The 18,464-nt window shown below is 42.3% G+C and overlaps 1 protein-coding gene across 10 annotated transcripts in view; it reads left to right on the top strand.

The window, feature by feature from the left end:
• Positions 1-18,464, top strand: part of LOC146498534 (protein NLRC3-like) — a 64,951-nt gene that overhangs the window by 42,641 nt on the left and 3,846 nt on the right. For 6 of the 10 annotated variants that reach the window (XM_085139949.1, XM_085139947.1, XM_085139944.1 and 3 more), the window contains 6 exons: positions 83-1,880; positions 3,306-3,479; positions 3,713-3,886; positions 10,411-10,584; positions 13,719-13,765; positions 13,914-14,788. In XM_085139949.1, coding sequence (XP_084996075.1) covers positions 83-1,880; positions 3,306-3,479; positions 3,713-3,886; positions 10,411-10,584; positions 13,719-13,765; positions 13,914-14,479 — 2,933 coding nt within the window. In that variant the 3' untranslated portion in view covers positions 14,480-14,788. Of the gene's footprint in view, positions 1-82; positions 1,881-3,305; positions 3,480-3,712; positions 3,887-10,410; positions 10,585-11,455; positions 11,668-13,718; positions 13,766-13,913; positions 14,789-18,464 lie in introns of those variants that run through there. The other 4 variants (XM_085139953.1, XM_085139954.1, XM_085139951.1 and 1 more) reach the window with 3 other exon arrangements.

The following is an 18,464-nucleotide window of genomic DNA, read 5'->3' as shown; positions in this document are numbered from 1 at the left end:
CATTTCTCAGTGGGTCAGAAAATGTCATCAGCGTTTTGTAAAATATATTTGTTGAAGTTGTATTTTTATTATTATTATTCAGAAGTTCAAGCTGCAGTTTGTCATCGTAACCTTAAATCTGCTCTGAAGAAGAAGTTCCAGTGTGTGTTTGAGGGCATCGCTAAAGCAGGAAACCCAACCCTTCTGAATCAGATCTACACAGAGCTCTACATCACAGAGGGAGGGACTGCAGAGGTCAATGATGAACATGAGGTCAGACAGATTGAAACAGCATCCAGGAAACCAGACAGACCAGAAACAACAATCAGACAAGAAGACCTCTTTAAACTCCCACCTGGAAGAGATGAACCAATCAGAACAGTGCTGACAAAGGGAGTGGCTGGCATTGGGAAAACAGTCTTAACACAGAAATACACCCTGGACTGGGCTGAAGACAAAGCCAACCAGGACATCCAGTTCATGTTTCCATTCACTTTCAGAGAGCTGAATGTGCTGAAAGAGGAAAAGTTCAGCTTGGTGGGACTTGTTCATCACTTCTTTACTGAAACCAAAGAAGCAGGAATCTGCAGCTTTGAAGACTTCCAGGTTGTGTTCATCTTTGATGGTCTGGATGAGTGTCGACTTCCTCTGGACTTCCACAAAACTACAATCCTAACTGACCCTAGAAAGTCCACCTCAGTGGATGTGCTGCTGATAAACCTCATCAGGGGGAAACTGCTTCCCTCTGCTCGCCTCTGGATAACCACACGACCTGCAGCAGCCAATCAGATCCCTCCTGACTGTGTTGGCATGGTGACAGAGGTCAGAGGGTTCACTGACCCACAGAAGGAGGAGTACTTCAGGAAGAGATTCAGAGATGAGAAGCAGGCCAGCAGGATCATCTCCCACATCAAGACATCACGAAGCCTCCACATCATGTGCCACATCCCAGTCTTCTGCTGGATCACTGCTACAGTTCTGGAGGATGTGCTGGAAACCAGAGAGGGAGGACAGCTGCCCAAGACCCTGACTGAGATGTACATCCACTTCCTGGTGGTTCAGGCCAAAGTGAAGAAGGTCAAGTATGATGGAGGAGCTGAGACAGATCCACACTGGAGTCCAGAGAGCAGGAACATGATTAAGTCTCTGGGAAAACTGGCTTTTGATCAGCTGCAGAAAGGAAACCTGATCTTCTATGAATCAGACCTGACAGAGTGTGGCATCGATATCAGAGCAGCCTCAGTGTACTCAGGAGTGTTCACACAGATCTTTAAAGAGGAGAGAGGACTGTACCAGGACAAGGTGTTCTGCTTCATCCATCTGAGTGTTCAGGAGTTTCTGGCTGCTCTTCATGTCCATCTGACCTTCATCAACTCTGGACTCAATCTGCTGGAAGAACGACAAACAACCTCCAAGAAGTCTGAAACAAGAGAATCTGCAGAGAAACACTTCTACCAGACTGCTGTGATCAAGGCCTTACAGAGTCCAAATGGACACCTGGACTTGTTCCTCCGCTTCCTCCTGGGTCTTTCACTGCAGACCAATCAGACTCTCCTACGAGGTCTGCTGACACAGACAGGAAGTAGCTCACAGACCAATCAGGAAACAGTTCAGTACATCAAGGAGAAGCTCAGTGACAATCTGTCTGCAGAGAAAAGCATCAATCTGTTCCACTGTCTGAATGAACTGAATGATCGTTCTCTAGTGGAGCAGATCCAACAGTCCCTGAGATCAGGACGTCTCTCCTACACTGAACTGTCTCCTGCTCAGTGGTCAGCTCTGGTCTTCATCTTACTGTCATCAGAAAAAGATCTGGATGTGTTTGACCTGCAGAAATACTCTGCTTCAGAGGAGGCTCTTCTGAGGCTGCTGCCAGTGGTCAAAGCCTCCAACAAAGCTCTGTGAGTAAACATGTGATCAGGCTTTTATTTATAACATAAACAGTGTAATGTGTGATGGACCCTTAAAAACTTAAACATATTTTTTACATGATCATCAGCACTAAATACAGTATATTATAGTTAATGTTTGATAGCAGCAGTAAATGTCAGAGTGTCTTAAACATATCTGGGTGTCAGCTTTTATCAAAGTCATGTCCAGAATCATCCTGTAAGTAAAATTTATTTATACAGCAGCTTTCACAGGTCAAAAACCACAAAGTGCTTTACAGTAGAAACAGGCAATAAAAAACACAGAAGATAAAAACATTAAACAGCAAACACTGAACATCATACAGCCTAAACCAGTTAAAGGCCACTCTGAATACTAGAGTCTGAATAAATGAGTTAGTGGGACCAGTAAAAGCCTTTGACTGGAAGATCTCAGATGTGAGAAGAGCTGTAGGATTGTAGAAAGTCAGAAATATAGACTGGGACTAAAAGTAAGGACTAAATCTTTAAATAAAGCCTAAAATGAACTGGTTACCAGTGTGAGAGATTAAACTGGAGTAATGTCCAGTCTATTTCATGTGCTGGTTAAAAGCCTCGCAGCATGATTCTGTACTGACTGAAGACGTTCAAAGACTGTGATGGACCCATAGCTGATCAACTCCCTCATTCCTCCTCTGGTCTTATTGCTCTGCATCAGTGCACTGCTCAGCTGAAGATGAGTTCACTTCTATATGTTACAATCTGCCTCACCAGTACAGTTCCAAGGATCTGCAGCTGCTGAATCAATTATATTCCTCGTGTTTCTTCTGGTTTCCTGTTGTTAGATCTGCATGCTTGATTGTTTTTCAATCTCTCCTATGTCGTGCACTTTGATTTCCGACTGTACACAGTCTGTGAACCATGACAATTTGTGACAGAATGCAATGATCAGTGAGGACCCGGAGGACACTGACATTTACACTGTGCAGAATGAGACTTGAGACTTTATCTCACTGCTTTGTGGACGACTGATGGAAGGACTAATCACTATATCTGCTTTAATTGAAATAATTTCCATGAAAATTTCACTGGTTCAGTCTCCCAGAATCTCTCAATCATATCTTGACCTTTTCCTAGAGTAACTAACCCTCACTCACCAGGATATGAGCCAGCCTTCCCTCTCATTGCTACATGCTTACAGTCTTGCCTATCACCTGTTCACAGAATGAGTCATCACTTGTTTTTGTTTAGCATTTAATGAGCAAGTTCCAGGTCTTTATATTTACACAGGGAACATTTTTAAACTAAAACGTTTTTTAGCCATAAATAGTAATGCACACTGGCATTTGTCTTTCTTTCAAAGGTTCAACACAAGAAGTGATTTAAATTAATCACAAACAGTTTGTTATCAAATGACAATTTTTCAGATTATGTTTTTATTTTGTTTTTGTTTTTTAGGCTGAGTGTCCCTGATCTCTCTGAAAGAGGGTATGAAGCTCTGTCCTCAGTTCTCAGCTCCCAGTCTTCTACACTGAGAGAGCTGGACTTAACTAACAACAACATGCAAGATCCAGCATTGGAGTTTCTTTCTGCAGGACTGAGAAGTCCACACTGTAAACTGAATACTCTGAGGTGAGATCAAGTTATGTTGTGCTTTTCATCAGTTGACAGAATTAACCAATAAGAAGCCACTAAATGGGAAAAAAGTCATTTAAACTTCTGTAATAGTTTTATGTTAGTGTCATCTCTTAGTGTTGACTCTTAGTAAAAAAACAGGATTTATTGCAAAATCTAAAAACTCTTTTGTGCACCCTCATTGCAATTTAATAACAGTGTTTATTTAATATTTATCTGTCATTTTTCAGACTGAGTCACTGTAAGCTCTCAGAGAGAGGCTTTGAAGCGCTGTCCTCAGCTCTCAGCTCCCAGTCCTCTAGTCTGAGACAGCTGGACCTGAGTAACTCTGACCTGCAGGATTCAGGACTGAAGCTTCTGTCTGCTGGAGTGAAGAGTCCACGCTGTAAAATGGAAACTCTCAGGTCAGGATTTAAAATGTTCCACTGATGATCATGTTAAACCTTATTTCTATTATTGCAGATACAGGAAATTGATTTTAAAAAAGTCTGAATGTAGAAATTAGCGTCTGGGGTTTTTAGTGATATTTGTTCACTTTCTGTCTTTCATTTGCAATGAAATGTCCCATCTGCTCCTCTGACTCCAAATTCTTTATTTTAGCAGTGCTTCATCCACCAAACCTTCGTTCGATTCCTGTATTCTGAAGGTTTTTACAGAGCTGTTTGTTCAGATATCAGAATTTGATTTTCAGAAAAATTTAGTAATAAAAATATGATCAATTGATTTTTTCTGAATGAAAAGATGAAATATATATTTGGTCATAGTGATATGACTCATTGCCTCACTTAAACATAAAATGTAAATAAAAATTCAAAACAATAGATTAATACAAAACAGAATTTGACTGTTGAGCTTAAAGTGAGCTTGAATGTTATTCACTTCCTGTTTTATTTTGGTAGTTATCGTCTCTGGTTTTTACTTTTACTTCCTCCCCCGACATTGTCTACATTAGTTTCAGCTGTAGAAGATTTTATTGACTGTTTGATTTGTCACTTTGTTTTAAACTATAATTGTTGACTTATAAACCATTGCTAAAATGTATTTTCATTAAAATACCAAATAATTTATTACTTTATCATCTAATTAGATTATAATTCTGTAAATAGGGGTGATAGTGTGGTCTATGTGGGTTGTCTTCAGGTACTCTTCCTCCCACAGTCCAAGAACATGCATGCAAGGTTAACTCTGTGTTTACCTGGCTACATCACCATGGTTACTGATGCTGAACCAATAACCTGGTCTGGATCAGGTTATGTTCAGAGTTTTTGTTTAAAATCAACTAAAGTGCCTCGTTTTCACTGATTCTTTCATTTACAGAAAGCTTTAAGTGTGATATAGATTCAGTCATATCTGACTAATGTCAGTGAATGAGGCCCAGCTGTAAAGTCACAGCAGTCACACTGTATGTGTCTCATTGTCACTGGAGTTTAGGCTCCATGCATTCAGCTGGTGCTGCAGAAAAAGTAGAAATGTTTCTGTTTGGTTCTAATGCTGAGTCTCTTTTACAAAGATGGAACTGCAGCTAATCCTGCTCATGTAGCCAGTTAGTAAAAACTCAAGTCACTGTCAGACACAGCAGACATTTACTGATAATCTCACTGTATGTGGTCTTTTAGCACCTCCTAGTTGTGAACATGTGGAGTGTTGTTAGTCTGGGTGACGAGTGAAACTGTTGAGTGAGAAAGACTGTGGTCGTGTCCAAATTCATGGGCTGCATCCTCCTGAGGACCCGGCCTTCGCGATCTACGTGGGCCGGGTCCTCAGAAGGTCAGGTAGGCCGGAAGTAAACGGCCATGGAATTGGACGGTCTAGCCTTCTGATTGGTGTCACCGCTGTCTCGGTGGAGTTTAATAAACTCTGCTGTCTGCTCCTTGCTATCTAAAATATAACAGGACTCTGGCGTAAATTGTTGACCATCTCACACTTCTGTTTAATCAGTTTTTTGTTTGACGTTTATTCAGTTGTGTAAAAACCAAGGAGGAACCCACCCGGGGGATTCATAAAGTTTTATTTTATCTTATCTAATCTAATAACTTTAATCTCAGCCAAACCGATTTACTCGCGAACAAATAAAACACTGAAAAAGCCAAACAATAGCATTTTTAGGTTGTCTAAGTGACTTATATATTACTTTTAACCTGATTAGCGAAACTCCACGGTGATCTGAAAATAACGTGCAGGGAGTTGTGCCGTTCTCGGCGGCTCCAGTAACCCTGGAGCTCTCGGCTAGCTATCGAGCTGGTGGGTAACAGACGTCTCCGAAAACGTCGAAGCACTTTTGCAAATATGCAATATCATGATAAACCGAGCAGATATTTGAAGTTTACACACTCACATTCTCGCCTGGAAATATGTTAAAAGTTTTGTGACCCAGGAAGATTAATAAGAGTAATTTTAAATCTTAGTAGCGGCCGCCATTACCAGAAACTGGAGTTTGGCTGGGCCGCAATATGAATCCTGGGATATGGTGGTCCATGAAGGACACACCCGACCCATCCTTCAAATTCGGGGAAAAGGAGGACGCATTTGTCCTTTGGTGCATCGCTGTGACGTTATCGGTCTACAAATGTGTCCTCAGGAGGATGCAGACCATAAATTTGGACACACCGAGCCTGCGTGCTGGTAGCACCTTAGCCACAGCTCGGGTGTGGAGGAGAAGCTGAAAAAGAAGGTTTTCTAGTTTGTAAGGAGGAAAAAAACTGAGAGGACTAAGTTAAAGAGAGGCTGGAGAGTAACACAGAGCAGCAATGAATGCTGCTCACACAGTTTAGACAGTTTAGCATCAAATGTTCGCGTGAGTTAGCTCCCAGCTAACTAGCAGAGCAGCTACCTAGCAAACCAGCTAACTAGCAAACCAGCTAACTGCACCCACAAGCTGCGACTGCGTCTTTCTAACAAGAGCGTCAGACACTCAGACTGGTTTTCTTTGTGGATGATGATTTATTCTCACACTGATCCTTCATGATGATGCTGCCATCCACCCACTGCTCCTAGCAGTGTTGCCAACTCCTCAGTAAGGAAAATTGCTATTGGCTGTCCTAAAAGTTGCTGGAAGTTGTGAAATGACGTCATCGCCTAATTTGGATAAATGGTCATGCTAATGTAATTGTAACGTACATTGTAGGAGAGAAAAATAACATCGTGGAAGTGACATAACGTGAGTAAAAAACGTCCTGGAATGCATTTAAATAAATAAATCATAGTTCTGTCTGTAACTATTACAACACTCTCACCACATTTGTTAACAATTCTCTCAACAAATGTGTTTTTCCTCGTTCTTTGTTATCCAGCTGAGACTTTGGGTATAAATGTGTCATAAACAGGAGAAAGCAGTGCAGGTTCAATGTAATCAAACCTCAGACTGAGTTCAAAATCATCACCTGTCCCAGATATCACATCAGCACCAGAACCATGATGTGTTTACTCACATTTAAAAAGGTGGAGGTCAGTGTGAATGGACTGTTGTCATTGGTCTGAATGTGCCTCTATAAACATGTGCTCTTCATTAGTGATGTTTTCCTAATGAACAGAAAATGAGACTTAATAAAATCCTTCTGACTGTTGTTGGAGCAGGTTGGGTCCTGGGTTTGAGTCCCCCACTGCACCACAGGGGCTTCTAGCTTTGTTTCACAGTGTGTAGAACAACAAATAAAACCAAATCACAAAAAGCTTCAAGTCAAAAACGCATCAAACTTTGAGGGTTTTTCCCAAGGATGAGGAAGCAGACTCGGCCCCAAACAGCTGGATATATGGATGGTTTCCACAGCAACCACAGCAGTGTGCGCTCAGTATATTTAGTTGTATAAAGGTGTTTGTGGTGTGTTGCAGCTGAAACAGCCTCATGTATGTTGACACAGGGAGAAAATAGTGTGAGAACACTGTTCACAGCAGTCACAGCTCGCTGCCTTCAACAGTCTCTTCCTTCCTTGTTTGGATGTCACTGATATCATCTTCTGCTCTCACACTGACCACCTGTTGAAGCTAACATGCTAACATGGAAGCCGCAGGTATGCCACCTGTGGCAGCTGAGGTCACGTGATCTGAGTGTTTGAACCACGTGTTGAAGCAGCATTTCCAAACATCTGCACTTCAGAAGCTCCAAAGTGTGGAAACGTCACTGTGGAGCGTCTCATCCCTATCTAAGAGATTTTCTTGCCTCTGCAAAGCTAAGCTTGCAAACAGCACCATAGTTTGTCAATCCCAACCAATCAGAGCGCTACTTATGTCACGTCACATGACTCGTGTGTTTACCTCTTTGATTAGCACCCAAAGAACTAAAGAAAGGCTAAAAGGACGTTCAGCCAATCAAATCCCTCCTAGGAACAGGAAGTCTCGAGAGGAAATGGAGCAGAGAAGGAGAATCACCAGTTTAAATGTCTGAGTTTTAAACTGGTGACCCTCTAAAGAGGCTTTTATTGACTCTGTTTTGTTTTTCACCATTTAAACTGTTTAATATCAGATTTAGAAATAACTTTTGGACAGTTGTTGTACATTTCCACTAAATTGTGACACAAATAATGACTTTCTGACTTTACTTTGGACTAATCTAACGACTCAGCCTGGCTATGTTGGACTTGGTGTGGAAGCAGCTCCCAGTTTGAGTTCAGGAGACACACACTCTCTACTTTGAAGATCAGCTTCAAACTTTCCTTTTTGATAAAGCTTATAGTTCGAGCTGGATCAGGTGACCCTGAACCATCCCTTAGTGATGCTGCTATAGGCTCAGGCTGTTGATGATGCTCTGCTTTCTTCTCCCCTCTTTTCACTCCTGATGCTTTTATATGTCACGACTGTCCTTAACTTTTGTGTCTCTCTGAGCTCATCTCTTCTCTTTCCCCTCACCCTGCAACCAGTCATGGTAGATTTTTTTGAAGCTGAGCTTTCATACATGATGAATTGCTCTCTTCAGTTGGGTGTCTTCCCTGCTGCCTTTAAAACGGCGGTGGTGAGGCCCCTTCTGAAGAAGAGCAATTTGGATTGTAATGATTTTAATAACTACAGACCTGTATCCAACTCACCATTTTTAAGTAAAATTTTAGAAAAACTTGTTTTTACTCAGATTAATGATTTTTGAATGATAGACAGATCCTGGAGATATTCCAGTCTGGATTTAGGGTGAACCACAGCACAGAGACTGCTCTCCTAAAGGTTTTAAATGATCTTAGATGTAACTGGGACTCCCAAAAGCTCTCAGTCCTGGTGCTGCTGGATCTAAGCGCAGCCTTTGATACAGTAGACCACGCTATTCTTTTAAACAGACTGAAACACATGGTGGGCCTCTCTGGTGCTGTACACAACTGGTTCACTTCCTGTCTCTCAGACAGAACTTTTATGGTGAGTATGGATACATGCTCCTCTAAGATCCATAGAATGACATGTGGTGTGCCTCAGGGGTCGGTTTTAGGCCCTGTACTTTTTAATTTGTATATGCTCCCTCTCGGCGGTGTCATCAGGAGGCATGGAGTGAACTTCCACAGTTACGCTGATGACACTCAGCTGTACATCTCCGTGTCTCCTGATGACACCAGACCAATGGATGCCCTTTTTAACTGTATTTTAGATATAAGATCTTGGATGGCAGAAAACGTTTTACAGCTTAACCAGGACAAAACTGAAGTTTTAATCGTCGGTCCTGAGGCTCAGAGAGAGAAACTCTTGTCTAAATTACAGGCATTTTCACTATGTCCTTCACTACAAGTGAAAAACCTGGGTGTTGTTTTTGACTCTGAGCTTGGTTTTATCCCACATATTAAACATGTAACCAAAATTGGATTTTATCATCTAAAGAATATAGCCAGAGTCCGCCCTATTCTCTCTCGGGCCAACACGGAGATGCTGCTTTTATTACCAGTCGCATTGATTACTGCCCTGCTCTCTGGTCTCCCCAAAAAGAATATTTCACCTTTACAACTTTTACAAAACTCTACAGCTCGTGTGCTGACGAAGACCAGAGGGCGGGCCCACATTACACCGGTTTTAGAATCGCTGCACTGGCTCCCCGTGTGTTTCAGGATCGAGTTTAAAGTTCTTTTATTGGTTTTTAAATGTCTTAATGGTCTTGGGCCTTCTTATCTCTCAGATCTGCTTTTACCATATGAACCCTCGTGGACCCTGAGGTCCTCTTGTACTGGCCCTTTGATTGTCACTAAAGTCAGGACACATACTCATGGAGAGGCAGCTTTTCAGTGGTATGGTCCTCGTCTGTGGAACAGCCTGCCGGAGGAGCTCAGGGCCGCAGAGAACGTACATGTTTTTAAGAACAGGCTCAAGACCACCTTTTAATTTAGCTTTTACTTAACGTTTATTTATTTTATGCTTATTTATTCTATCCTGTTATTCTATTTATATTATTAATTTACGTTTTACCTAAACCTATCTTCTTACTCTATTTATATTTATACTGTATCCCATTCTTATTTATTTTATTTATTTTATTCTGTATATACTCTTATTAGGTCATTTCTCCAGTGTTTTCTCGGAGGGGGCTCTCTGCACCGGGGTTGTGATCGACCGTGGCTGCTGGGTCTCTGTGGGTCTTCTCAACCTGGCTGGGGGGCTTCTTTGCCTCCCTCCTGCTGTGTGCCCAGCCTGGAGGCTGTAAAGCACTTTGTGCTACATCTTTGTATGATTGATAGATTCTCCTCCGGGAGCCTGTTTTCACTGGGAGGATCTTTGTGTCAAAGGGAGTTCTTCCTTCCCACCATCACCAAGTGCTGCTCACAGTGGATTGTCTGGTTTTTGGGGCTTTCTCTCTAATATTGGAGGCTGTTACCTTACACTGTTAAACAGCTTCAGACGACTGTTGTTGTCTGTTGGGAATTGTCACTTTTAAATAAAGTTACATTGAATGGATGTAAATGGATAGATGTTATTGTGACAAACAGAAAATGATCTTTAAAAGATTGTTTGTTGTTTTGTGTCTCTGCAGTCTGTCAGGCTGTCTGATCACAGAGGAAGGCTGTACTTCTCTGTCCTCAGCTCTGAGCTCCAACCCCTCCCATCTGAGAGAGCTGGACCTGAGCTACAATCATCCAGGTCCTTCAGGAATTAAGCTCCTGTCGTCTGGACTGAAGGATCCAGGCTGGAGACTGGACACTCTCAGGTATGGAGAGAATGTCTGATAGAGGAGGAGGAGCTGGAAACATTTCCTGTGTCCTTCACTCACTTCCTGTTTGTTTCCTGCAGATGAGACATGAACAATCACACATGCAGAAATATTTTCAGGGACAGACACACTAGTCTAGCTGGATAGTACGTAGGGGGTCTCCAAGGAGTCTGTTTGCAGCAACATTAATGATAACTGATGAGTCATGTTGAGAGTTTCATTAAAAGTAGACCTACAGTTAGGTCCATAAATATTTGGACAGAGACAACATTTTGTAACTTTAAATACACTTTATTAGGTCACCGGTTTACCTGAGATAGTGGTCACTGTGTACCTAATAAAGTGTCAGCCATGTGTATGTTTCCCATGCTGTATGTCCACAGTCACAGTGACAGTCAGTGACACTGACAGAAGGATGAAACAAGGCTGTGAATCATTTCAGTCTTTGTGTGTGATAAAGAGGCAGACAGGAGCAGCTAACATCACCATCATTTTCCTGAATGAATCGCTGTTACAATGAAAAATGTCACTTACATATATCATATAGGAGACACACACATTGATATACACTAAATATTTATTTCATTTCTCTTTTTTTGTGTTGCCAATTTTTATTGTGACAACCAACGATTTGTACAGGAAAATAATTACTTTTCACAATGTTGCCCAAACTTTTCATCCCACTGTATTAGTATGTTTTGTCATTAGTATAATATGAAATAAATTCTACTTGTGTCAAGTCGGGTGCCAATATTTGCTGTGTAGTAGAACAGAGACATTTGTCATTATCAATGTTTATTTGAAAAAAATATATAAATTCAGTAACAAAAACATTAAACATAAATATATGAAATGTAACTATTTACAGAGAGACAGGAATAAAAAGGACCCAGCTTGGAGTGGAAGAGCCTCAGGGAGAAGGAGGAGAAAAATAAGAACATTGTTTCTGCCCTGGAGAGCTGCTGCCTCATCAGAAAACGACTGATCATTAGGGTCCAATGTTTCCAAATTTAACACAGCTGTGCTGTTTTCAAAAGCTAATTTATAAATTTGAAATTTCACGAGTTCTCGTGTCTGAGGCGGCATGCTCTCCAGAGCAGGAACAAGGCCAAGGAGGAAATGTTCTGTTGGAGACGGGCGTGGCCTCTTTAGGGACTCCAGGATGGCCAGCTCCACCGCCGATGGACCGTCCTGGGACCCGTCCTTCGCCCGCCTTCGAGCTGTCCTCCTCTGTGGGCCTGTAAAACACAGCACAAAACAACACAAAGTAATGAGAAGGCTGCTACTAGATTTTCATTTTCAAAACTGAAAAAAACAGGATATAAACAGATTGGTTGTAGATATTTAGTAAAGGTGATCACAAGGAATCCAAGCAAGTAAAAAGCTGTCAGTGCTTGATGTTCATACCTGTGGGTGCAGCAGCAGGAGCTGAGGGACCAGGGACTGGGGAGCCAGGAGAAGAGACAGGGGTGGACTCTGCTGCATGATTACTTGACTCTATCAAGACAATATTAAATGTTAACAGGTTGAAGACAATAGTCATAGAGAATATTATATTATTATATACTTATATACTTATTATATACAGTGGTCTCTCATTTATTGCAGCACATGAACAGTAGTCACAGTTCTCACAAGTTGATTCTCAAAGTGAAAACCTTTGTCGATTTTAAAACGTAAAAGTATTATGCCGCGCTTTTTCTCCGTCTGCGGCGCCACTTTCGTGCGCCTTTTTTGCTCCCCGTGCAGGTGTCTATTTCCGAATGAGGGTCATAGTTATGAGTGTTTTTGTGCTGTTTTTTTCTATTGGACGTGATGGTCATCAAAACCAAACATGATAAGTTTGGCGAGCGCAGGAGACACGACACGGAGGAGATTTGTCATTTGGGCTGCAGAATGCAATGCGCATCGTTTAAAGCTGTACGGTGTAATAAAAAAAATCAGTGAAAAGGCGAGGCAGTGACGGATGAACAGCGGGACTACTGTATACTGTTTATTAATAAACAAAATATATTCCTGTATGACAACACGCATAAATTAACTGCCTACATTAATTCATTGTAAACATACCTTCTGACTGACACTCCCCTGCTGCCTCTCCGGGCTGTCCCTGGTCCTCGGGGGAGAAGTTCTCCACGGTCAGCACCATATTGCTTCTTGTCTCCCGCGGGGTGAGGAAGGGGTCCAGAAACCCCATGACCGTGAAGAACTTCCATCTTCTCCCCGATCCTGCTGCAGACCCACTCCTCTTCTCCTTCTCTGTCTTCTTCTCCTTATTATAAGTGTCCCTGAGGCTCTTCCACTTTCTCCTGCAGATGTCCTCATAATAAACGCATTATCTTGTTAGCGGAAAGGTATTTGTACATCAGTGGGAAAATAGCGGGACAGTAGGCGGGCTCGCTAGCTTTTGCGCGGGTTCATCGGGTCAGTCTGAAAATTAAAAAGAAGGAGGAATGAACTTACCAGGTTGCCCGATCTCCTCACTTATGTGTCTCCAAGCTAGGTCCTTTTTATTCCTGTCTCGGTAGAAGTAGTAGCTAGCATCATATAGCTCTGGGTGATTAGCCACGGCACTGATGAGCTTTTCCTCCATACTTTTTCCAGCTTTTTACACTGGTTACCAGTACGTGGTAGAATCCACTTCCAGATCTGGTTGTTTGTCTTTAAATCTCTGAGTGATTGGCTCCATCTTATCTCTTTGTAACAAAATAATCCAAGTCGAGCCCTCAGGTCTGCAGATAAGTAGCTTCTGACCAGAACTAGACGTAAAAACAGAGGTGAGCTTTATCGATCGCTGCAGCCAAACTCTGGAACAGTCGCCCTTCACATCAGGTCGTCACCAACACTCGACATTTTTAAAACCCGGTTGGAAACACATTTGTACTCTGTAGCTTTCAGTTCTGACGAGTCTTTATAGTAATTACTGTGTATGTTTCCTATTTTCTCTCTACTCTGTGCAGCACTTTGGCTCAAGCTGTTTTTAAATGTGCTGATAAATAAATGTAGATTTCTTTGAATAAAACAGTGGAGCCGAGCTTTGAGCTCAGTGTGTAACAGTGTGTGTATGAGAGCCATGTAATGTCCATGTGTGCATGCTGACTGTGCTGCTCTGACCCCCCTCCTCCTTTCAGGGTGGAGCCTGCTGGAGTCCGATGGTTGAGACCAGGTCTGAGGAAGTGTAAGTGTGTTTTTAATGGGATTCATGAAAACAAAGCAGCACACATTCAACCATCTTCATCATGTCAGGAGTCATCATCAAAGTGTCAATCAATGAACAGATGATGGATCAATAACTGCAGCTGGATTGTGTTTGTTCTCTCCATCAGATTCCTGTCAACTCACAATCGACACAAACACAGTGAACACAAAGCTCCAACTGTCTGACAACAACAGGAAGGTGACACATGTGGAGGAGGTTCAGTCATATCCTGATCATCCAGACAGATTTGATGTTCGTCCTCAGCTGCTGTGTAGAAATGGTCTGACTGGTCGCTGTTACTGGGAGGTCGAGTGGAGAGGAAACGTTTATATATCAGTGAGTTACAGAAGCATCAGAAGGAAAGGAAACAGTGTTGACTGTTTGTTTGGATTCAATGATCAGTCCTGGAGTCTGTACTGCTCTGATGATGGTCCTCGTTCTGTCTGGCACAATAAGAGACAAGCACCCATCTCCTCCTCTTCCTCCTCCTCCTCCTCCTCCTCCTCCTCCTCCTCCTCCTCCTCTGTCTCTAACAGAGCAGCAGTGTATGTGGACTGTCCTGCTGGCACTCTGTCCTTCTACAGAGTCTCCTCTGACACTCTGATCCACCTCCACACCTTCAACACCACATTCACTCAAACTCTTTATCCTGGGTTTAATGTCTGGTCTGGTGCCTCAGTGTCCCTGTGCTGAGTGGGGTGTAAAGAGTGTCTCCTGTTACAGAAACACTCTGACTGTTGAACAGATAGTTCAGTCTGTACATGTCTGTCTCTTTCACTCACAAACACGTTTTCAGATTCATGGATTCAATCAGTTGATGTTTGAAACTCTTCTAAATGATTCCTTGTAAACTTCTTCCTCTTCAGTCACAAACAAACAGGAAGTGATGTCACATGTGTTCCTGTCCACACAGCAGAATGAGTCTATTGCTGACAGTGATGTACAAACAGAGTGAGCATTTCTGAGGCCCAAAATAAACTGAGTAGTTCACTGAATGAACAATGGACTGTGAGCTCAGTTCCTTCATCATTAGTATGGATTATATATGTATATGTATTATATTAGTATCATATATATCAGGTGCTGCTGGTTTCAGTCATTGTGCAAATGTGCTGTTTGTAAGGTTGTAAAGCTGCAGTCAGCTGAGACTGAAGAAGTCACCTGATCAGTGAGCAAACGTTTCTGAAAACGTCCAGATGAACAGAATCAACCTTTTGGGATCAGCCAGCAATGCAGCATCATTGTTGTTCAGGTTCAGAGGTTTGCAGGAATGAACTGATGACCAGAAACAGCTGCAAAGTCCAATAAAATACCAGCTGGAGTTCAGCTGCATTTGAAGAAGTCAAAGAAAAGTAAGGATGGCAAAGGGCGATGTTTTCTTCCAAAGAACTGAAAACATGGTCGACGCCTCATTAGAAGAATAATCTGGACATTTGTGAGGAACTCTAACCAAGAAAGCAACACAAGAAAGCAACGTCAAACAGATCCAACAGACAGTTTCCATGACTGGAAGTGTTGAGTGTAAAAATGCTACATTGCATTATTGCATCCTCTCACCACAGGAGGTGCTGTTGGCACCACTGATTGCTGATCAGCTGTTCTCTGATGATCTGATTGATACTGTGAATAACGGGACTCACTGAACTCTGTGACACAGTGAAGATTACAGAGTTTAACTTCAACATCTGACTGACGTCACACAGACAGAAGGATGAACCAGTGAGGCACAGAACACAGTTACTGGAGATACTGGATCAGCTCCATGTGAACCTCTGATGGAGAAGCTGCTGAGCCAGAGAAACATCAGGACATGACAGGCAGCTGCACTTATCTAACAACATGTAGCAGAGCTGATCTATGTTAGAGGATCTATCACAGCAGCTGAAGCCAAAGTCCAACACTGGATAGCAGCTGAGCCTGTGCTGAGTGTAGTGTTACAGGAAAAGGGCAGAAACACTGACACTGGTAGCTCACAGTGATGCTGACTGGGGCACAGAGCTGAATGATGCAGCATCAGGACACTGTTTCAGTCTGACTGACAGAGAAACCTGTAGCTGTATCTACATGTGAGGCAGAGGCTACACAAGCAGCTTTCTATGTTTCACAGTGACTGAGATCTTCAGTGGGGGTGGACATGCTCCTGTACAGACCTCTGAGGAGAACCAAGGTGCAGTCAAAGAGTCCAGTCTGTCCTCACAGATGTGAACATGTGGTTTCATCAGGTCTGCTGTCAGCTAGCAGGCTCACATCAGAATCACTGTTCCTGAAAAACACAGTCTGTGTGACATCATCAGTCAGCTGATCGTCCCAGATCTGAATGGTTTCTGTCTCTACTGAGGAAGTCAGAGAATATCACTGAGGTGTGGATCAGGTCTGAGTGAGCTGTGGAGGGACAGCTTTAAACAGTCCACAGGTCTCACGTCCTGCTCAGTCTGGTAGCAGATACCTCGTATTGTTCCAGATGTGCTGACATCACCAACAGCAGCAGCACAGCTGTGTGATACGATGAATCTCAGTTATTGATCCAACACACAGTAAATACAAAGATCAGGATTTCTGAGAGGAATCATTATGAGTCTGAACACATGATCACTGAATGTTAGTCTCCACAATAATAAGCTAACACAACCAAACACAGCTTTCAGCTCTTATTTTGAAACTGGCTTATTTAGAGAGCTGTGATGTGAGCGTGCCTGGCTCTGAGGCACTTGGGTCAGCCTCTGTTGTTTAGAAGTGTTACAGACTGTGAATGACACAGACCTGTCAGTTTCCATGTTTGTCTGTAACACAGCTCAGGGGCTCCATGCTGAACGCATCCATCCAGTGTTATTGATCCAGTACTGATACCAGCATTGGGATCAATACTACAATACACAATCACATGTGTCCACGTGATGTGTTTGACCAGCTTTATTCATTAATGATCAATCAACTTATTTACTGCATCTGAGTCCAGCTTCATTTAAATGATCCAACCATGAAAATGACATCAGTCTGTTGTTCAGATACTGAGAAGGGACACAAACAACACTGATCCAGGAGGGTTAGGTCAAACGACGATTTTAATGCACACACGCGGTGAGAGATGAACACTGTTACACAATCAGCATCGATCTCTGCCTAGCAACACACAAGCAGATGTTTTATACCATCAGGTTTATTTTCATGACGCCCCCTCATACGTCAAACAGATACAATATATGCATAAGCTTCAAAACCACAAATGTTCCGTTAACGACTTTAACAAAGTTTAAAAGAGCATCTTCTTCGCCTCCGTGACAGGTGCTTCTGGTAGCTCATCTCGCTCTCTCTTCTCCAAAACCTCGGGCCATGCTCTGCAACAAACTAGCAATTCTGCACGCACAAAAATGCAGTTACAAACAAAATATATCTGAACTCTCACCTAGAACATAAGCCTACCTACAGTGTGTGTGTGTGTGTGTGTGTATCCTGACCTCACTCTGTGTCACCTCTCACCCACTAACACTCACAACCAGACAGAGGCCACCCTCAGATGTGTAGCAGTTTACTAAAACTATATATATGTAATATATTGAGTAAATGCTGTAAATGAATGCCACTACTCAAAGCTTAATAAAAAGGATATAAATGAATAAAAGATAACAATGAATAACCTGGTTATTCAAATAGCATCCTCCCAACAGCTCCTCAAAGTAACTCACACTTAGACTCTGCTTTAGTTTCACTTTCACAAGCACGCTCTGCAAAAGCCTGCGCTTCCTGTCTACTTTGGCACAGAGTGTACTCAGAGTTAAGCCTTTCTTTTATAATGCAATGTAATCTGCACATAAACATTTAAGATTATAGATTTAACTCAACAGTTTAAAGTGGTTATAACTGCACCTGTAATAAAAGTTAATTGGGTGCCAATATGTTTAAACATCTGAATACAATATCAATGCTGTAGATTATGTTATTAATGGTATTAATGCAATGGTAATGATGATTGTTAAGGTGAATTGTTAAATGTTTGTCATTTTTATGTTACCATTTGTACATTGTTTTAAGGAATTCTTTCTGTCCTCCCCTCCCCAGATCCTTAAGATTCTGGGAGGGGGGCAGTAGTGTTTTTAATCACAGGAACATCCTTGTGAAGGTCTGTTTGATGTTGGTAAACTTGCTCCCCTTTGTATGGCTTCACTGTGTTATCTAGGGTGTGGGGGAGACTACCCTCTTTATGACCAAGGATGTTCCTGTGCTTTTATGTTATATGACCCTTTGATCAGCAGTATACACACACACACAACACACACACACACACACACACACACACACACACACACACACACACACACACACACACACACACACACACACACACACACACACAGTGCCTTGTCTTTGTAACCAAGGGGGGTTACGTGGGGAAGTTTATTGTGTAAACATTGTCAATAAAAGGAGGCAAGAGGGGGCGGTCGGGGAGGTCATTTGTGATGAGCTGAGATACCGACAAGGCCTCCCTTGCAAGTGAAAAGATCGATCGCTGTTGCCTTGTTTTTCTTTCACGGGAATAAGTTCTGGGATCAGCGGGGTCTGACTTTAGACCCAGCAATGATGACCATGAACAATAGCAGTGAAATATTTCTCTGATCTCCACAAGTCCTACAGAAGCACTTAATGCTAACAGGAAGTCATTTATTAAGGTGGAATAACACAG

This window comes from Neolamprologus multifasciatus, chromosome 18, assembly GCF_963576455.1.
Source record: "Neolamprologus multifasciatus chromosome 18, fNeoMul1.2, whole genome shotgun sequence".
In the NCBI taxonomy this organism is placed as follows: Eukaryota; Metazoa; Chordata; class Actinopteri; order Cichliformes; family Cichlidae; genus Neolamprologus; species Neolamprologus multifasciatus.
The sequence above is the reverse complement of the archived record's forward strand: the minus strand, read 5'-3'. Positions and strand labels throughout refer to the sequence as shown.